Source organism: Musca domestica, unplaced genomic scaffold (genome assembly GCF_030504385.1).
Source record: "Musca domestica strain aabys unplaced genomic scaffold, Musca_domestica.polishedcontigs.V.1.1 29, whole genome shotgun sequence".
In the NCBI taxonomy this organism is placed as follows: domain Eukaryota; kingdom Metazoa; phylum Arthropoda; class Insecta; order Diptera; family Muscidae; genus Musca; species Musca domestica.
The window spans coordinates 1,353,423-1,374,825 of NW_026712296.1; the positions used below are offsets into that span (position 1 = coordinate 1,353,423).

General features: G+C 35.1%; 1 protein-coding gene across 1 annotated transcript in view; it reads right to left on the minus strand.

Moving 5' to 3' along the window:
* Nucleotides 1-21,403, minus strand: part of LOC101897522 (scavenger receptor class B member 1) — a 130,500-nt gene that overhangs the window by 34,805 nt on the left and 74,292 nt on the right. The window contains exon 2 of the mRNA XM_005186613.3: nucleotides 20,932-21,217. Coding sequence (XP_005186670.1) covers nucleotides 20,932-21,208 — 277 coding nt within the window. The 5' untranslated portion in view covers nucleotides 21,209-21,217. The remainder of the gene's footprint in view (nucleotides 1-20,931; nucleotides 21,218-21,403) is intronic.

The following is a 21,403-nucleotide window of genomic DNA, read 5'->3' on the forward strand; positions in this document are numbered from 1 at the left end:
TTAAACGAGAATTGAGAAAAATAACAACAAAGAAAAACTAAATAAAACGGGCGGGTGCTGTCATTGAATCGTGGATGTGTGTTGGTTAAATCAAAATAAATAGTTACTGCCACCGTTGAGTAGCCAATAAACATATGTTCTAAGCTTCTTTCAAGCACGAAAATAAATAAGTAATTCAATTAAAATGAAAAAAAAAAAAAAAAAAAAATAAATAACACATCAAGCTAAAGAAATAACAAGAGGAAAATATTTAGTTTAATAAAACTCCAAATTTGTATACTCTCCACAATTCTATGGAGTGTTAATAGCTTTGTCATTCAGTTTGTAACTCCTCGAAATATTCATGATCGACTCTACAAATTTTGCACACATGTGTATTTTGCCAGTGGGCAGGTTATGTTCGTAAATGGGCCATGTCGTTTTACGTTTTCGTATAGCCTTCCTCTCGATATTCGGTATTTTGATAACTTTAGTAACATTACTCACCCGAATTGTTTCGTATTCGATGTTTGTAATGGTATCTCCCTTTTTTCGTTATTTTGATGATTTTAGCGACATTATTCACCGGAATTGTTTCAATTTTTTGATCTAAAATTTTGGGTATTGGTATGGGGATCACTTTGTGTGTAAGTCGTTTAAATAAGGCAATCGATTTGGAAATGCGTACTAGGGTAAGTGTACCAGTAGTCGGCATATGCTATTTCATTAAAAAAAATATTTTTTTGTATGTTTTTTTTTTTTCAAATAGTATAAAACAATGCTGTAATACTAATTCTCAGTTTAATTAACTATTTTCGTTTTTAAATATCATTCTAAACCAAATATAGGTAGAAAATCAAGAATAATATGGATTTTCAATAAAACAAAAAATGAGATTAAATAAAAAGTACCTTTCTTATATTTGGAATTTGTAAATTGATATTTTTCCTTTAGATAACCAACATTTTTTTAAATGCCACCGCTATCTAAAACGTCAAATAGATGATTTAAAAAAAACCTGCTTAATTTAGAAAAGTTGGTCAAAAAAACAAAAGCAACTGTCGACTCGAAACTATTTTTTTATTTGAGTAGTTTTTGGATTATTTTTTAATACTTTTCTCAAGTTTTGGTGAAATAGGTCAAAAATGATATTTTTCTAGTAATCGGCACCCCCGGCAAAATCTCTTTTTTTCTGTTTCTAATGTCGGCATTAAATAATATAAGAGAAAAATGCTTGATTATGTATGTTTTTTAAGTTATAAAATGATCTTTAGACTGTTATTTACTATTATAAAATATTTCTGATTCCATCTACTTAAATCGATTATTAAGTTGACGCCACCACTATTTTTTTCTTTACCAACAAGCACTATCGCACGCGTTGGAAGACACTCACTGACGAAAACCGTTATTCTCTCGTAATAAATGATCGGAGCTCATTGTTTTTTTTACAGAAAGAGAGCAGAGAACACTGTTGACGTTTTTTTGCAATTATTTCATTATTTGGTCAATTCCATTTTTAATTATTTAAGTTTAAATTTCAAAACTGCCGACTACTGGGACATGCCGTAAAAATAAAATTCGTTAAATATTCTTAAAAATACCGAATATGGGAAAGCAACTTTTGTCATAGGCCATTACAATGTTTGAATGCGAAACTTGAAAAAATTTCAGTGAATAATGTAACTAAGATCATCAAAATATTGATTATAGGGAGGTACCGATATATGGGTGCTATACGAAGACCTGGACCTGCATATGAAATTTATTGTCAATGGTTGTAGTACCCGTTACAAACCAGAAATATGAAACTTGAAACAATTCCGGTGAAAAATGCAGCTAAAATCATCGAAATACCGAATATAGGGAAGTACCGTTATATGAGGGCTATACGAAAAAGTGGGCCTGCATAACCAGGCATAGAGCTATCAGTGTATATCCAATAGAGCTATAGTTTGTGGTTTTTATACCCTCAGCCATATGGCTAGAGAGGGTATGTGTCATTTTATACGCGCAAAACGTTTCTCATCGAAATAACGATTTTAAAGCCTCTGTATCTTTGAACCAAATCCGTTTCAGGACATTGGAGTCAATATAAGGGTGTCCGTGCCTCTGTCTGGCTGGTGCATACCAAACTTTCGAAGAGAGTATCCGATTTGGTTCAAACTTGGTACATCGTAATATTATTATCAAACTTTAATAGGGTTTAGAGATGGGAAATATCCAAAAATGTCGAAATAAAAAAAAAAAAAGAAACGAGAATGAGAATGAGAAAGGATAAACTGATTTTGCTCCAACTTTGCAAATGCTAACATTTGTGTCAGTGCTAGGAGAGGTGTGAAAATGGACAATATCGGTCCATTCCCTCAAGTACCTCCACCACAAAAGATCAACAATTTTGTATGATTATAACCCCTACAAAAACTGTTGTGTAAGAGTCCGATTGTCTTCAAATTACACATATCGCAATATTTCTATTAAGCAGAGGACTGGTGTGAAGATGGAATATATCGGTCTATTTCTTTTGGTGCCTCCCCCACAAAGGGTCGACATTTTGAGAAACCATGAAGCTCATAAAACGCGAACTTAACATCCGATTCCACTTAGACTTGGTACACCTCAATATTTCTTTCAACATAGATCTGTTAGATGATGGTTACGATCAGATTATTCATTCTGGTACCTCCCCCACAGAGGGTCAATGTTTTGTATAACTAAAACAATTATAAAATCCGAAATTACCATCCAGTTCTCTTCATATTTCATATATCCCATTATTTTTTCTAACACAAGATCTGCTGTGAATTTGGGATATATCGGTCCACTCTTTCTGGTATCTCCCCCCAAAAAGGGTCAAAATTTTGAATATCCATAAAGCTCAAAAAACGCGACACTAACATCCGATTTCATTCAGACTTTGTACATCTGAATTTTTTCCATCAACACAAGATCTGTTGTAAAGATGGTAAAAAACGGAACGTTCTCTCTGGTACCTCCCCCACATAGGGTTCAAGATTTTGAAAAACAAAACGTTCAAAGAAGGCGAAGTAAGCATCCAAATCCCTTTCCAATTTCACACATACAAACATTTCTGCGAACCCCTTCTGGTATCCCGCCCACCAAGGGTCACAATTTTCAATACTTATATCTGTCATAACTTGCGAAACAAGTCGTCAATTCTTCACAACTTAATATAACTAAATATTTTTCTTTACCAGATATCTGATATGAATACGTATCGATTATGTTATCGAAATTTATGATTTCGCATTAAATTTCTAAATCTGACACGTTGTAGGATTTATATCAGTCTTAAGTCAGATATGAATTGGTCAATATTAGCCAATTATTTGGAACCTACCCCACAAGGGGTCAAAAGTTTGAATAATCATAACTCAAGGCTAACTTTCTAATGTTGAAATGTACATTTGGTCTAAAATATTTTTATACCCACCGCATTTGAAAGGAGGGTATATTAACTTTGTCATTCCTTAATTTTTTGCCACATTTTTTGCACGGATTTGTCCAAAAATTGGTATTTGTTGGTCATAATGGGTTCCAGCTCCGGTGGCGATATATTGAATGTATGGGTCCATGATTTGGTATAGCCCCCATATAACGGTACCTCCCGATATTCGGTATTTTGACGGTTTTTGCCACATTTTTTCACTGATTTGTCTAAAAATTGGTATTTGTGGGTCATAATGGGTCCTAGTTCGTGTGGCGAAACATTGTATGTATAGGCACACGTTTTCATATAGTCCCCATATAACGGTACCTCCCATTATTCGGTATTTTGATGATTTTTGACGCACTTTTTCACGAATTTCTCTGAAAATTGGTAGTTGTAGGTCATAATGGGTCTCAGTTTGTATGGCGAATCATTGTATTTATAGGTCCACGTTTTGGTATAGTCCCCATATAACGGTACCTCCCAATATTCGGTAATTTGATGATTTTTGCCACATTTTTTTCACGGATTTGTCTAAAAATTGGTATTTGTAGGTCATAATGGGTTCTAGCTCCTTTGGCGAAATAATGCATGTGTAGGTCCACGATTTGGTATAGCCCCCATAGAACGGTACATCCCGACATTCGGCATTTTAATGGTTTTTTGACACATTTCTTCCAAAGTTTCCTTTACCATAAGGTGGAGGGTATTAAAAGTTTGGCTCGGCCGAACTTAATGTTTTTTCACTTGTTAGATCTTTTTTCTTTATTGATAAGGTTTCGCAAAGAAACTTTTGACAACAAGAGACGACCATATTAAATAGGACTTGTACCCACCATTTGAGTAATTATTTTTGTATTTACCCGATTTTCCCAATTTACCGGGTATTTACCTATTATGTATCTAATCGTGACAACCTCTATCAGTGTTTATCAAATCAGCTATAGTTTGGGATTTTTAAACCAAATTCATTACAAAAAGCGTTATAAAGTGTGGAAAATAGAACAACGCAAAATAAAAAAAATAAAAAAAAAACAAGCAAACATAAAGAAGCTATAAATTCGCAAAAATACCCCTGATGTTGGAATACCCCATATAATTAGTGGCACTGCCGTCAATTACATTACATGTGTTTGTTTGTGTGATATTGGTATGTACAACATATTGCAAAATGGTTAGTAAGTCAGTTGCAACAGCGGCAATTAATAAATCCAAAAATTAAACTCCAACCAACATGGGCATGCGTGTATGCGACTGACTGACTTTCCACAGCAAACTTTTTGTTGCAATGCAATTGAGCTGTCTGCCTTACGAGCATTACATAGGCAGCGCAGTCACTATCGCATTAATTGTCATTTACTTCATGACGTTAACGTCGCGAAACGTCATCGAAGCGATTGACTAAAGACAGTGCAGCTCTTTGTTATCTATGCTGCTGACGATAAAAAAAGAAGAAGAAGAAGCATTGTGGCAACATATTTTATTTTGATTTTGAAAAATTAAAAACAGTATGTTGCCCTAGTTGTGGCGTGACTCAAAAGTGTTAAGATATCTTATGTTGGTTTTTTTTTATGAATTCGAATTCCCTTGACCTTGGTTAGTGGGGCATGTTTGTTGTGTTGGCCTCAATGGTATTGTTGGTTTCGGTTTTAGCTTTTGTATGTGTGTGTGTTTTTTTTTTATTTTACTCATGAAAACAACTTTCTCCGAAGAAAAATATGCACCGAAAGGCGGCAGTCCAAAACAATCACCTCAATTGTTGGTACTTGTTTGTGGAACTTGAAATTAATACTGAATTAATGGTAGCACATAAAGTCAAGGTCAGCAAAATTTTGCACGTTGTATTTTAAGTCTACCGCTTTGTGCGTATTTTTATTTATATATATTTTTATATTTTTTCCAGAACTGTACAAAATTTTTGGAATGTTTTTATTATTATTATTATTTTTTTTTTGGTTGGTTGGTAACAGGTAATGAAGTTGTTACTGTACCCGTAAACCTTTTAAAGGTATAATTGGATATTTTGGTATTTTTGTTTAATAGTGTTCAGTACAAAAAAAAAAAAAAAAAATATATAAATAAATAAAATAAAATTATATCATTATCTATATTTTGATAAAAGAGTAAAGTAGTTGACTGACTGGCCGACTTAATGATTCATCAACGCCCAAACGAAATGGATGAAGCTAGAATCTTGAAACTTTGGGTGAGGGTCACACTTGGTCCAAAAGTATTAGATAAGGCTATATTTTTGGAAATTCGTACTAGAACGGTACGAAAAGTACTAAAAGTTGCTTAATATGATGCCCTTTTCATTTGACCAGTAGAGTTGGAACTCCTAAATTTGGAACGAGGGTCGCTAATTTCTTAAAACTTAAAGTACTAAATGGTACTAATATTTATACAATTTCGATTTTGGTGAACCGATAGAGCTGGAATTCTGAAATTTAGAAATAAGATTACTATTACATTGCAGGATTGAGATATGTAGGTAATTTTGGAAATGCGTTCTATATGGTACCATATTTGGTACAATTTCAAATTTGGGAGAACCGGTACAGTTGAATCGAGAAAATATGTTGGTTGTCTTGGAACAATTTGAATTTGGGCGAACCAATAGAGCTGGTGTCCTGAAATTTTCAAATACGATTACTGGCGGAGTATTTGATTGGCATATGGAGGGAGTTTTCTAGATCTGTACTTATGAGCAAGAGAAGTACATTGGTACAATTTGGATATGGGGGAACCGATTGAGCTGGAATCCTGAAATTTAAAATGGGGTTTATGTGGGAGTGTTGGATTAGGGTTTGTAGGAAGCTTTGGAAGTTCGTACTTATGTGTAATAAGTGGTACTAAATTTGGTACAATTTAGATTTGGGTGAACCAATAGGTCTGGAATCTTGCAATTAAGAAATAAGATGTCCATTGGATTGTATGATGCAGGTTGTAGTGGAAATTTGTATTTATGTTTACTAAATGGTACTAAATTTGGTACAAATGGAAATTGTGGTAAACCAATATAGCTGGAATTCTGAAATTTGGAATTTATAATAATATGAGAGTGTTGTTGGGATATGCAGGAGGTTTTGGAAATTCGTACTTATGTGTACTAAATTTGGTACAATTTTGTTTTGTGTGAACCTACAGAGTGAGAATCACGAAATTCTGTTGTTACCGGAAACTGAGATATGGAGGTAGTTTTGGAAATGTGTACCACAGTTGTTCGAAAAGTACTAAATTGAATTAAATTTTGTAATGGGTGAAGTGACTGATATGGTGAAATTGTAGATTGCGAATACGAAATGAACTTAATGTTACTAAATTTGAGCCGGAATCTCGATATTAAGGTCTCTGTTGCTGTCTGGTGTTGAGATCTTGTGGTGGACCACAGTATATGTCTTTGTTAGAGAGATGTAGATTGTTTTGGTTATGTGTACAAAATGCTACTACATTTGGTATTGGGTGAAGGTACAGAGCTACAATTCTGAAATTTGATATTGAAGTCACTGTTGGTGTCTAGGGTTTACATATGGAGATGTTGAAATAGTTTGGCATTTTGAGTAATAACAAGTAAAAAAACATTAAGTTCGGCTGGTCCGAAGTTTTAATACCCTCCACCTTGGAGTAAAAGAAACGTTAGAATCCATTATGACCAACAAATACCAATTTTTAGACAAATCCGTAAAAAATGTGCTAAAAATCATCAAAATACCGAATATCGGGAAGTACCGTTATATGGGGACTATACCAAAACTTGGTCCGGTATATCTCTTTACATTAGCTACACATAAAAATTTGGCAAGTTATGTTGGTTGCAATTGTCGTTCAGAAAACTGCGGCGACGTTGACGCTAGAGAAACGGAGAACCCTCTTGGTATTGCCATATCCTGTAGTGGGATTCTCTAACTTATTTTTTGAGTTACCGACAAATGTTGGTAAAATTAAAATACTTATAATTTCGATGATTACCGAAATTTGTCGGTAAGTTAGCGACGAAATTAAAGTAGTCGCTAAAACCTACCGATAGATACCAATGTTGCCAACCTTAACATATATTGTATATCAAAACTTTGGGTTTAAAAATTACAGATTTTTGTCGGTAACTTAAAAAATGAGATAGAGAATTGCACTGCTGGTGCTGTTGTTTCGGCTAAATTCGATATTCTACAACACGCCGCTCCTTGCCTTTAATTACATAATTAAATATGTCTATAAAAACGAGTGTCTTGCTCTCATATTGCCTTTGCGAATGATTATTGGTAAAATCTATAGATCCTGTTTAAAATTTTCCATCCAACAATAAGAAGCTCAATAACAGAATAACATGGATTATTTTCAATTAATTACTGGCTAATATGCATGTATGCATTACATATGTGTGTCTTGACATATTAGCATGTAATAAATTGAAAATAATCCATATTATTCTGTTATTCAGCGTCTTATTGTGTGGTGGAAAATTTTAAACAGGATCTGTAGAATTTACCAAAAATCATTCGCAAAACAAAGAGAACAAGACAAGGCAGCAGTCATATCAGGTCACTTTGTGGTCATGCCAGCAGAGCCTTTCACTTTTTCACAGTTTCGATATTTAGCATGAAAATACCTGTAAATTGGAGTCGCATTATTGACGTATTTTACCTAATGAGGATGATTTTTTTTGTGAACTCATTGTTCAGATTCTTGTTTTTTTTTGACATTCCGAAAATGTTAAGTAAATTATTAATCAATAGGACTTGATTTTGGGGAAATTCCTTAAGGTCATTGTGATCTTCTGTGGTTGTCGTATTGATTTAAGAGACAAGAACAAGTTCAGACAATTTATATTATTCCCAAAAACATGGGAAAATTTGTATGGGCATATGTTAATGGTAATCGCTTTATTTCGCAAATCAATAAATTACTGGTTGACAATAAATAAGAATTTTCTGGATGTTTCAGTGTAGGAAAGAGAATGTTGTTGTAGCGAATGGGTGACATGGGTGACTTTTTAGACAATGAAAAACAAGTACTTAAAGAACTATTAAAGTTTTTATTGCAATATTATCGAGGATTATTAGAAGAATATATTTTAAAGAAATAATCTAGATTTTTTCCAGAACATTTAAAAAAATATTAGAACTGTAACTGCCATCGCGCATTATAGGAATAAGATTTTGTAGTATTATTTTAAAAGAAGATACTTTTCAACATACGATGGAGGGTGTAACCCCAAATATCCGGTATATTTGTGCCATATTTTCAAACGAAATTGTGTAAAATTTTTGTACTTGAAGTTCGTAATGAAAAACATTTCCATATGAAAGGTCGTAAAGAAGACTAATCCCTTTCGCAGAAAATAGCTATATATACAAGGTGAGATGAAAAAAATGCTACCAACTTCAGACTGCTGTCATTTCTAAGCCACTCGTCCGACAGCTGTTAAAATTATTCCAGTGACAGCTCATTATATTGTTTACAAGCGTACCAAAGCATTTTGGTGAGAATTTTCCAGAAAAAAAGTTATTCGTGATGGAATTCAAGCGTGATTTCTTTATATTTGGTTGGAAAACCACAAGTGGCTATCGTTAGAGCACTCCAGTATTTAAAAGTGAATAAATCTTTTGTGTCTCGTACCATTGCTCGTTACCGTGATGCTGGTACTGGCAGCGTAGCCCGACGTCAAGGAAGTGGACGGAAGAAAGCAGCAACATCAGCAGAAATGGTTCGAAAAGTAAAGAATCGATTTGATCGAAACTTGCGTCGCAGTGACCTAAAAATGGCTCATGAGCTAAACATATCGCAATATTCCATTCGGCAAATATTGAAAAATGAACTCGGGTTAAAGCCATTGACATTCCAAAAAGTGCAAGAACTTACACCGCAACAGAAAGAAAAAATAGACTGAAAAGAGCCAAAGAGTTGCTTCGCTTGGCCGAAAGTTGTGAACTGCCGAATTTGGTTTTCTCCGTTGTCCAGCAGTTTGTAAACAAAAAAAGGTTTGTGTTTACTTGCCAAAGAGGTTTGCTGAAAATGTGCACTGTCGGTTGGCCACCAGAACTCAAGCGCCGGCCATGGTGATGGTGGTGGCCGCCATAACAGCTGATGGTCGCTCTAAAGAATAAATGCCGAATATTATCGCGAAAATGTTCTAGAGGGTGTATTAAAGCCTTGGGCACTCAAACATTTTGGCCGCAGACCTTGGACATTCCAACAGAACTCAGCACCATCGCACTCTGCACGTGCCACCCAAGAATGTTAACAAAATGAGGTTCTTCGTTTAATTTCCAGCTCACAATGGCCACCAAAAATCTCCGGATACCAAACATTTCAATGCAGCTAAAATTTTGACATTTGGTATAACATTTGTGTTTAGGAAGTAGTGCAGATATAATAAATGTTTATACCCTCCACCATAGTCCGTCTGTCCGTCTGTGGAAATCACTCTAGCCTCCGAACGAAATTAAGTAGTTGATAAAATTTTACTATACATTTGAGTAAAATTTTATCAACTACTTAATTATTTCTGCAGAACTTTTGGTATTGAAAATGCGTCATGTAGGTCCACGTTTTCGTATGACCGCCATATAACGGTACCTCCCGATATTCGGTATTTTGATGATTTTAGCGACATTATTCACCGGAAATGTTTCAAATTTGGCATTTGAAGTCCGCAATGAATACTAGAGCCTAAGATAGAAAATTGTCTGTACAGTTCCACGTCTTCGTATATACCTCATATAACGGTACCTCCCTATATTCGGAATTTTTATGATTTTAGGTACATTAATCACGGAATTGTAATGGCTTATTTTTTTGAAAATTGCCAAAACCGTTCCAAATGTTGGAGGGTATTCAAAGATCGGCCCGGCCTAACTTATAGCTTTTTTACTTGTTTATAATTAACTTGTTTACTTGTTTATATATTTTTTTTTAAATATCAGAAAGGCGATTTTTCTATAAAAATTATCGGTATCGATACTAAAATATTGTTTGAGCTATAATCGTAGGTTATTTAAAAAAATATATTAATGCACCAAAGCTACAAATGTTGATCTCCTTTTAAGTTTTTTTCCAATCAGTGATATACTAATGGATCTGCAAAAAATAGTTATTAACAATTGTGAGATATTTCGGAACAGCTATTAATGTAGGATATTTCTCTTTTCAAAACTATGCACTTACAAATGTACATAAATACCTATATTTATATCAAAAACTTTAATAAAACATGATTTCTATTCCAAATAGAATTAACAAATTTCGACAAGAGTATCTCTTTATACATGTTTTTATTTGAAATTAAAATTCTTCACCAGCTCCACACTCTCGTAAATTTTCAATTAAGACGTGAAAATGAAATGTTGAATTTCTCACGTGTTGTGAGTCAGTCGGTCGGTGTTAATTTTCATAGATCTGTTGCAATTGATCGTTCCCTTTCGACAGTTTTCTGGCAGTTCACACCTTTTTCATTGTTGATGTTGTTGGTGGTGTTGTTGATGGTAGTATCTGATGTTGTGATGACAAAACAAAAACAAAGCAACAACAACAATCGCCATTTAGTCCATTGAGTTGAAATTGTTCAATTGTCGTTGTAAATAGTGGTGACCATTTAAACGCTCTCTGTTGCGGTCGTTGCTGATGTTGTGTTTGGTGTCACTGCCGGTCGGTATAATTGTTATAACATATTATTATTGTTGTTGTTGCTATTTTTGTTTTGCTCAAAATGTGACAAACGGACGGGCGGACAGACAGGCATTCAAACAGCCAGTCAAAAGAAGAACGTGCACAATGGAGAACAATGCAAATTAAAAATGCATAGACCACGTGCAACACGGCACTGCTTTCGGAATGGGGTAATTTTCATTTTCCATTCCATTTGCTGCCGCATCATTTTAATGGCAAATGCTGAAAACTTTTTTGCACGAGTTGCCTGATGAAAGATGCACTGGGAGATTGTCTGTGTCAAATTTAGATTCTGTATAATGATGTTGGTTGGGGAATTTCAAAGAGGCGAATTGAAAAGTTGAAATTAAATATTTAATACTAATATTTATATTTTTGTTAAGTATGCGACTTTCGAATATACATCTGAAATGTAGAAACCAACCGTAACAAAACCAAAACCGACCGTAACGATCATAGGTTTGTAATAGAGGTAATTAACTTTTAATAAAACCAGTGGATTTCAACTTCATTTCAATTTCATAGCGTATACACCAAATATGAAATTCGGTCCATTTTATTTAATGTATACGCATTGAAAAGCACAGTTGACACCACAGTCGGAATTGGATATTATTCAAGCCCGGAATCGGATATTATTGATAATTGGATACTATTTAACAACAAACACAGATCGAAAAGTTTTCAATAGGACATGAAAGACAAGCCTTTATAATACTGAACAGATATAATACCACCCGAAGGAAACTCCCCTCCAAAAATGGTTATTTTATGTGCATTTTACATGAAAAATGTATTTTTTATACCCTCCTCCATAGTATGGAGGGTATATTAAGTTTGTCATCCCGTTTGAACCACCTTGAAATATTAATTTTATATTTATATATTTTTGATCAGCATAAATTTGTAAGTCGATTTAACGATGACCGTCCGTCTGTACGTCTTTGGAATCACTCTAGCTTCCGAACGAACTGAATTAGGTTGATAAAATTTGACTGAGATGTGTCTTTTGTACTGCAGAACTTTTGGTATTGAGGATTGGCTATTTATATTCACGTTTTGTTATATTCTCGGTATTTTGATGATTATTCACCGGAATTTTTTCAAATTTCGTATTTGAAGTTCCTAATTGGATCTTCAGTCTTTGACAGAAAATTGTCTATGCACATCCAGGTCTTCGTATACCCCATATGTCAATACCTTCCTAAATTCGGCGTTTTGATGATTTTAGTGACATTATTCACCGCAAATAATTTAAATTATGTATCTGAAGTTCTCAAACAAGTACACGTCTTCGTATCCCAAAATTAAGGTAACTCCCTATATTGGGTATTTTGAAGATATTAACATAATTTTTAACGGAATCTATATATATATATTTTTTTTTTTTTTTTTGAAAATTTGGTGGACGGTATTCATTTTAAATTGTTTTATTTTCCATCTCTCTAGCCATCGAACAGATGAAATGTGTTTTGAGTCAGCAAAAATGTACACCATACGACACTCGACGGTACAGGTTAGATGGTTTTGTGCGTTTTTTGTAATAGATTAACATTCTGAGTCAATTCATGCCTGTCCGCCCCACGGAAAGAATTTAGTCAGAAATGACCAAATAAGTTCCCATATACATACATATATTGACGGCCCTCAAAACCTCTATAACAACGAAATTCGGTACATAAAAACCGATACAGTCTGGAAATTCTTTTGCAAAATTTTATTGATATATTTTCTAATGGCGGTAACTGTAAATACACGAACATGTGACGATAACAATGAGAACAGCATCGACCAACAGATTTCGTTCAGATTTCGGCAATATGCCGTTTACCGCTAATGGCAAGTAATTCTCATTCACTTGATAAAGCCGGTCACACATAGAGTTCGGTTTGGTTTAAAATGAGATAGGCTTGCTACTGCAGGTTGCTTTCCAAAGGGTAATTAGTGACTCTCAGAATCACTTTCTGTCCTCCGACAACAGAATTGTTAACTGGAAATAGTTTTTCAACTGGATCTCATTGTTCACAGAGGCTTCGGCTCGTTGTACAATATAATAGCTCAAACAAGTTGTAGTTAAATAGAGCTAGTCGTAAATCGTAGTTCCAAAGAGCCAAAACCGAATATATTCACAGCAAACTGGCGAACCCGAATGAGTCTTGATCCATTTCAGAAGGCGTAGACATTTGCACCCAAAAATTTGACATTTGAGTTGCCGAACCTGAACGAGACCCGATCCATTTCAGAAGACCTAGACATTTGCTCCCGTATATATCCACAGTGAGCTGCTTAACCGAACGAATTCCATTTAACTCAGAAGGCCAAGCCATAAGTTGCCAAACATACCTTCAGTAAGCTGCAGAACCCGAACGAATCCCCATCCACCTGAGAATATCTGCTTTTAACCATACCCACACTTAGCCGCCTAAAACGAACGAACCCCGATCTATCTGAGAAGGCTTGGACAGTACTCCCGAAAATACCTTTGGTGAGCTGCCGAACCCGAACGATTTCTGATCCATTTGCGAAAGCCCAGACATCGCCATCCGAACATACCTACAGTATGTTGAAGAATCCGAAACCCGATCCATCTGAGAAGATTTTGAAAGCTGCACCAGAACAACATAAGGCGACTTAAACATTTTCTCCCGATTATGTCCCTCCTGACTCCCGCACCAATGAACACCTGACGACCATTCACAAGTTTCTGGTTACCTCTAAATCCTCATCATCCCGAACGCCAGGTTTACGCCGAACACAAACATCGTAATTCCTGATTTTCCTCACTTTTCAATATCCGACGTTCACCCAAAAGTACCTGCTCACTTATTCCTCGCCTTGGATTACTGACCCCGCCTAATGTCGACCTTGGCAAGGACTACATGAACCTGAGGTGTAGAGGCGTACAATACAGTACCCTGATTACAACCTTTAATGTGTGGTCCCACAACACTCCAGCCTAATGTGGGTCCTTGTTATGTGGAAAATGTGGAACGCTTCACTATTTAATTTTGTGTGAATCGTTCGGGGATCCTCCTTATGTGGGGCCCAGCTCAGAGGTTAGCAAATTTTAAAAATGTGGAAAGCTTCACAATTTTGCGTTTCATCCTTATTAATTCTGTCTGAGTTCTTCAATTTTTTCCAAATGATCTGGGAAAAACATGGATCTATGTAGACTGCAGCAGTGCATGGTATGTATTTCGAACATCAAAAACTAAACTTGGAACACTTCTGGTAAATCGAAAACTGTAGCATTTTGGAAAGGCAAGAGTGTCAGCTATAATTTTGCATCAATTTTGCTGACCCCCATAATGGTGCCTTTTCGAGTTTTTGGGGGTTTTATAAAAAATCATGGTCCATAAAATTTATAATTTGAATATAACTTCCAAACCGATTTAAATAACCCCGCCATGTGACCACTTGTGGGATAGGTATAAGCTGTCAAACAATATCTATAATGGCTATATCGGGTAGGTGGGTTCGTGTCTAGCCTGGGTCTGATCCCAGACTTTCGGGTCAAAAATCTCAGGTCACGGTTCAGCCCCCAGGAAAAAAATAGTTTCCCAGAATCAGGGTAAAAATACCTATCTCTGGAAAAAATCGAAGAGTTTTTACTAAACTATAGCTAAGCCAATATGACTAAAGTCGTCAAAATACCAAAAATACCAAATACCCGCATTTAATAGGAGCTACATACCCCTTTTTCAATTGAAACTGATTTTATTCTATAGATACTCGTTTTTAGGGTATCTTCACTTTGTTTATCTATTCTTCGACTTAAAACTCGAAATAACAATAAATTAAAAATAAGTAAGCAAAGGCTACAGTCGAGCGGGGCCGACCGTTGAATACCCTACAACACTATAATAAACCATACAGTTTGTATAGGCGAAATACTCGACAGAATTCCACAAGATATTGTGACAAATAATAAAAGAAAACCATTAGGTTTCGTTCTCTATTTTTCGAATAATAGCAACTTAAACTAATTTGCTCATTTCCAATTTATTGGTAGATGTTGCACTTCAATGGTCTTCCTAGATCTGGAACCAATATTTCCCAAAGACCTATAACCTCTCAGAAGTGGCAAAAGATTAACATTTATTATTGGTTTTTGACTGAAACGCATCTATATGAGATACAGACATTTGACTACATTCTTCAACGAAATCAGCGTTAAAAAAAAATAGTCAGAAGTGCGTCTTTCCTGTATTTGTGAATTCTCCAAAAAGTCACTGGAATGAACATTTTCGTATTTTGTCTACAAAAGTTGCCAAACTATTTAACACATTGAATATTTTTGGATGGCCATCCGAAACTGCTTGGCTTTTGCAATGTCCGGTAACCCCCATTTAAATATGCGTGAGGATCGGGCGACAATTTTGCAGTTTTTTGGTCCATTTCAACCCCTAAATATATGGCGATCATCTCCAAAAAGAGTAGGCTTCTATTCTGACCCTCATCTTATCCCCATGCAAAATTTCGTAAGGATCGGGCAATAAATGAGATCGGTATATGATATCCTCATATCCTAACTACTTAGTTTTGTTACCTGTAGAAATATTACCATTGCCATTCTGAATTAATGAGAACTGTCGAAATCAGTTCAGCCGTTCTCCACATATAAGAGATCTTTCAAGCATATCTTCTTTGATAGACATAAATATCGCACATATTTGCTATATATCCGTTTTGTTGGATCTTAACATCAATGTAAAGATCAGGAGTAACCTTGTCATGGCTTTGTGATTTCGCTGGGATTTAAAATATTCGCGGTTTAATGAACAATTTTGAATTTTTTCAACACAAAAGATATGGTCCATTTTACCCGCTAAATATTATCCGATGACCACCCAAATTAGTAGGCTTCTTCCCCGCCCTAAACTCTATCTACACGGGAAATTTCGCGTCGATTGGTCTATAATTGCGACCTGTATAGCTACTGCAAAATCCGAAATTTTTCCAATATTTGGTCCATTTCAACCCCTAAACATTTGGCGATCATCTCCAAAAGAAATAGGGTTCTATTCTGGTCCAAGCCCCACCTACATTCTAAATTTCGTGAAGATCGGGCCATAATTACGACCTGTAGAGTGATTACAAATTAACATGGACAGACGGACAGGCGGACGGACGGACATACATAGCTAGATCGACTCAGCTCGGCGAGCTAGGAAGATCCATATATACTTTCCTATGTGGGAAACCAATATTTCGAGGTGTTACATAATTTTTGGCCCAATCAAACTTATAATACCCCCAACACATAGTGTTGTAGGGTATAACAATAATCAATTGTTCTACTTCCTAGAGATTTTTCAAATACTTCTGCATGCCATTCTAAAAACTGGCCACAAAACCACAACAACAGCGAATATAAATAAATGCCATTTATCAGGCTTTATAGCATTAATGTTTTCCTGCTGCAATCATTGTTGCCACATACCGTCAAAAAATTCGTGTTATTGCCACAGAAGCTACCACAAAAATGCACACACGAATCAACAGCCATAAAGTCAATATCAATTTACACAATTCTGTGTTTTTCTCTCGACTAAATTTAAAACAGCGTATAAAACCAAAAAAATTTCGTAATATCTATTCCAAAAAACAAGTAAAATTTAAAATGTTGTTCTTTCGACTGGCCGTTCAATTCGTTTGGCATCGCTTGATATTGGCCAATTGATGGAAAAACAACCACAACTGGTCATTACCCAACCAGAAACGAAAGAAAAACCCAAACAAGAAGTTTAAGTTCAACCAACCAGCCAACCGAATATCACTGAACGCACATGTCAGGGGGGCGAGGGGGGTGAAGGTGCAGAAGATCAATTGCCCACCATTGCCCTCACCCTCAAACCAATTGACTCGAACTCAGTTCCGAGCCATCGTCCATATCCGTCAACATTGGTAGTGCCTCAGCCGAGTATTTGGATAGTCGCGGTTTCTTCCAACATTCATTAGACGTGTGGTTTCTTGTAATTGATTTGATTTTGACTTTTATCCATGTCTGGCGGGGTATGAACAAAAAAGAATGTTGGCCAAAAAAAATATCTATAAAGAAACCCAAACACGTTTCCATTTCAAGCTACCCATCAAGAAGTCTAAAAGAAAAACGTGTTTTTAACTAAAAAAAAATTGGCTCATTATATTTTCTGAGATTTTCATGAAAATGCTGTTTAACTTGTATTTGATTTTAGTCATAACAACAACAACAACAAGAACTCCAGCCGCTCACACCAAAGCCGTATCAAATGCATGTGATTAAATTTTAATACAAATACTAAAAGAAGTTTGCGTTCGCTCATTGACTGGCAAGCAATACCCCCACTGTTGTCATTCGTCGGCAAACGGCTGGAGTTCGTTTTTGCAACATTTTTTGCAAATTCAAGTGGCCGAGACAAAAGTGATTTTATCGGCCTCCATGAAGGCAGCTTTGTGCCAGAGTTGCCATTTTAGGTTATATTTTGGAAAATTTTCTTTGAAAAATGATAAAGTTAATCGCAGCTGAAATATATGAACACATACATTGAATGTGAAGAATAAGCGAAAACAATATATCCTGCTTTGTGTATCTACAAGTTACGAAGCCGATATACCAAGTAAAAGCACAATTTCATTGGAAAATGCGGCCAGGACATTCAAAACACAAATTATTTGGCGTTAGTGCAATATAGGAGATAGGTGGTGATTTGAGATTCGAAAGAGTTTCGAAAAAAAGTTATTTGCTGTAAAACAAATATTTTCGACCAAATAATACAGGGTTCTGCGTAAATTGGTCGAAAATATTTGGTCAAAAATCACTTTTGCTTTTTTTTACATTTGTTTATTTATTTCTGCTCAAGCTAAATTCTGTCAATTAGCTCATTCTGCTCATTATCGTTGTCTCGAAACGCATGAAATGAAATCATGGACAGGCTCGAACTAACAAAAGTGACAGTGATACTCATATGCGACTACAAGGTATCTTGGCTGTATGAATTGTTGTAATGTCAATATACAAAAGCAACAATGTTCTTGGCAATCGGCTGTATCCTTTACTTTTTATCTACCCATAATATTAAGATTATGTAATTTTATTATCGTCGGTGCTGAAATCTAAGTACAATGTATAGAGAATAGGGTCCTGCTTCATATATTCTTCTGCAAATAATTTTTGATGGGAATTAATTTTCAAAAAGTCCTTAGATAAATTTTCCAACTAAATGGGCTAAAATTTTGTATTTTGGATAAATAACGACTTAAGTTGCCCTTGTTGGTGGATCCTTATATATATATATATATATATATATATATATATATATATATATATATATATATATATATATATATACATATATATATATATACATATATATATATATATATATATATATATATATATATATATATATATATATATATATATATATATATATATATATATATATTTATTTGTATTTCGCTACATTATTATGTTAAAAAAATACTGGACAGAAAATGTCAGTTCATGTCAATTGTTATCCTCAATGGATCAAAAGTTCAGGAGATCATAACTCTTAAAATTAAAGGAGGAGGATTTGGGCAATAGTTTTTGTTGGCAGTCTTTAACCCCCTCAATCAAGTTATTTTCAAAGGTGGGCTAAATAAGTCGATTTTTAATCATGGCCACGATTAAAAAAATCATTCTCGATTTGTCGAATACGCGTATACCGTCGCCGACAATCTTGGTAAATGTTATTAATCAGCCGAGCTGTCGAACATGTTCCATGTTACGTTCATCCCTACAACTTTCTTTCAAGTGTTGGGTTATCCTCATCTCATCTAGACTCCAAATTTAACCCACGACTTTTTATACCCTCAGCTATATGGCTAGAGAGGGCATATATCATTTGATACGGCCAAAAGGTGCCTCATCAAAAAGGTCTCTAGGTCTCTTTGGACCAAATGCGTTTCAGGAAATTTTAGTCGATCTAGCGATGTCCGTCCGACTGTCTGTCTTTCTGGCTGGCTGGTGTGTACGATAACTCTAGAAGAGAGTATCCGATTTCGTTCAAACTTGGTACATCGTATAATTTTGTCAAACTTAATATGTGGTACCTCCCCCACAAAAGATCGAAATTTTTAAAAAATATATTTTCTGCACAGAAAGAGAAAGGATAATCCGATTTTGTTCCAACTTTGCAAATCCTAATATTTGCGTCAGTTCTAGGTCAGGTGCGAAAATGGACAATATCGGTCTACTCCAACAAGAAGCTCCCCCACAAAGGTTCAACATTTTGAATAATTACAACTCTTATAAAATGTTATGTAAGAGTCTGATTGCCTTCAAATTTCACACATCCCAATAATTTTATTAGCGCAAGGTCTGGTGTTAAGATGGAACATATCGGTCCACTGCTTCTGGTACCACCCCCACAAAAGGCCGAAATTTTGAATACCCATTGAGCTAATAAAACGCGAAATAAATATCCGATTTCATTTAGATTTGGCACGTCTGAATATTTCTATCAACACAGGATCTGTTATAAAAACGGTAGAGATCGGAACATTTCTTCTGGTACCTTCCCCACAAAGGGTCAACATTTTGAATATCCATGAAAGTCATAAAATGAGAAATAAACTAATTCTTCTAATCTTTTATCCTGTGAAGATGGGATATATCGGTTCACTCCTTCTGGGCTTCATGGATATTCAAAATTTCGACCTTTTGTAGGGGAAGTACAAAAGGTCGAAATTTTAAATATCCATGAAGATTATAAAACGCGAAATTAACATGCGATTCCAATCAGAATTGGTGCATCTCAATATTTCCATCAGCACTAGATCTGTTATAAAGATAGTAGAGATCCGACCATTTCTTCTGGAACCTTTCCCAATTAGGGTTCAAGATTTTGAAAAAAACGGCAAAAAACGAAATAGGCATCCAACTCTCTTTAAATTTCACACATGCAAACATTTTTGCTAAGGCAACCCCTTCTGATACCTCACCCACAAAAAGTAACAATTTTCAATACTTTTAGTTGTTATAGTCAAGTCAGCGACTATTTACAACTGGTTGCATCTAAATATTTCCCTCAACCAGAAACCTGAGATGAATGTGGAATTTATGAATTCGCGTAAAATTGGATATAAATGTTAGATTTTCTTGTAATTATGCCCATACTAATATTTTGATCTGTATTAGATGAAGTGGAATATTTCGGTTCGCTATATCTGATGCCTCACGCATATTTCCACATTTTCCGAAACTTTGCACATATTTCATATGAGGTATAGTAAGTAGGCGATATAAACCAAATCTGGCACCTATTGTAATTAGGTCAGGTACGAATTGGACAATAGGGTCAGGTACGAATTGACAATACTGCTTCGGAACCTCCCCCATCAACGGTCAACAGTTCGAATAATACTAAATTCATAATCCGTCGGCTAAACCGCCTGATACTATTTAACTTGTTTTATATATTTATCAGTCTAAGCTTTGTATAACTTTCCCCCACAAAACCCAACAATATAAACTTAAACTCGATACCAACCGAGCGGAGAGTACAAATTTGTCGAAATATTACAAATCGTGATATTGCATGAGAACAAGTTAATTTTTGTTCCGTCTACAGTTTTTTTCTTCATTCTTAAACCTTAAATTTTTGTATAATCCTAATCCCACCTAAACTATAAACTAAACCCACAATTTTTTTAAATATTGAATCAAAGAAGAGCTCTCTGTTGTTATTCTATTGACCTATTTATACCTATACTCCTTGGATTCCCTACACAAATTACTAATATTTAAATTAATATCCCGATTAAACCTGAGATAAAAATTCTTGTGTGGAAAATATGTATATTTTACTTACTATTACTAAGTTTAATGCCCCTGGAAATTAGCATCGACCAGGGTGTGGGACGACTCCTCTCAAATGGCTGCGTTGAACTGCGTCTACGACTGTGTTCTCTTTCGCCAGATCTGCGTTGACTCGCATTAATGCTGGGTTGTATTTCGGCTGGATATAGGGATTCTGTGATGACACCACGATTTTGCCCATTTGCCAGAGGCGGCGGTATGCCCAGACAGCCAAATATGCGATCTCTAGCTGAACGGCCATAACGTAGGTAGTATTTCTTTAAACCCATTATTTAAATCTGTAAAGAAAGAGAGACAATACAATTATTTCTGATGATGTTCACACACATATACACATACATATGTACATTCATTTGGCGGTCAATAAAGTGAGTTATTATTATTTTTTTTTTTAATTGAGTAATTATTGCTTTTGATTGCACAATCCTTGTTTGTTGTTTGATTGATATTTAGACAAGTTTGAG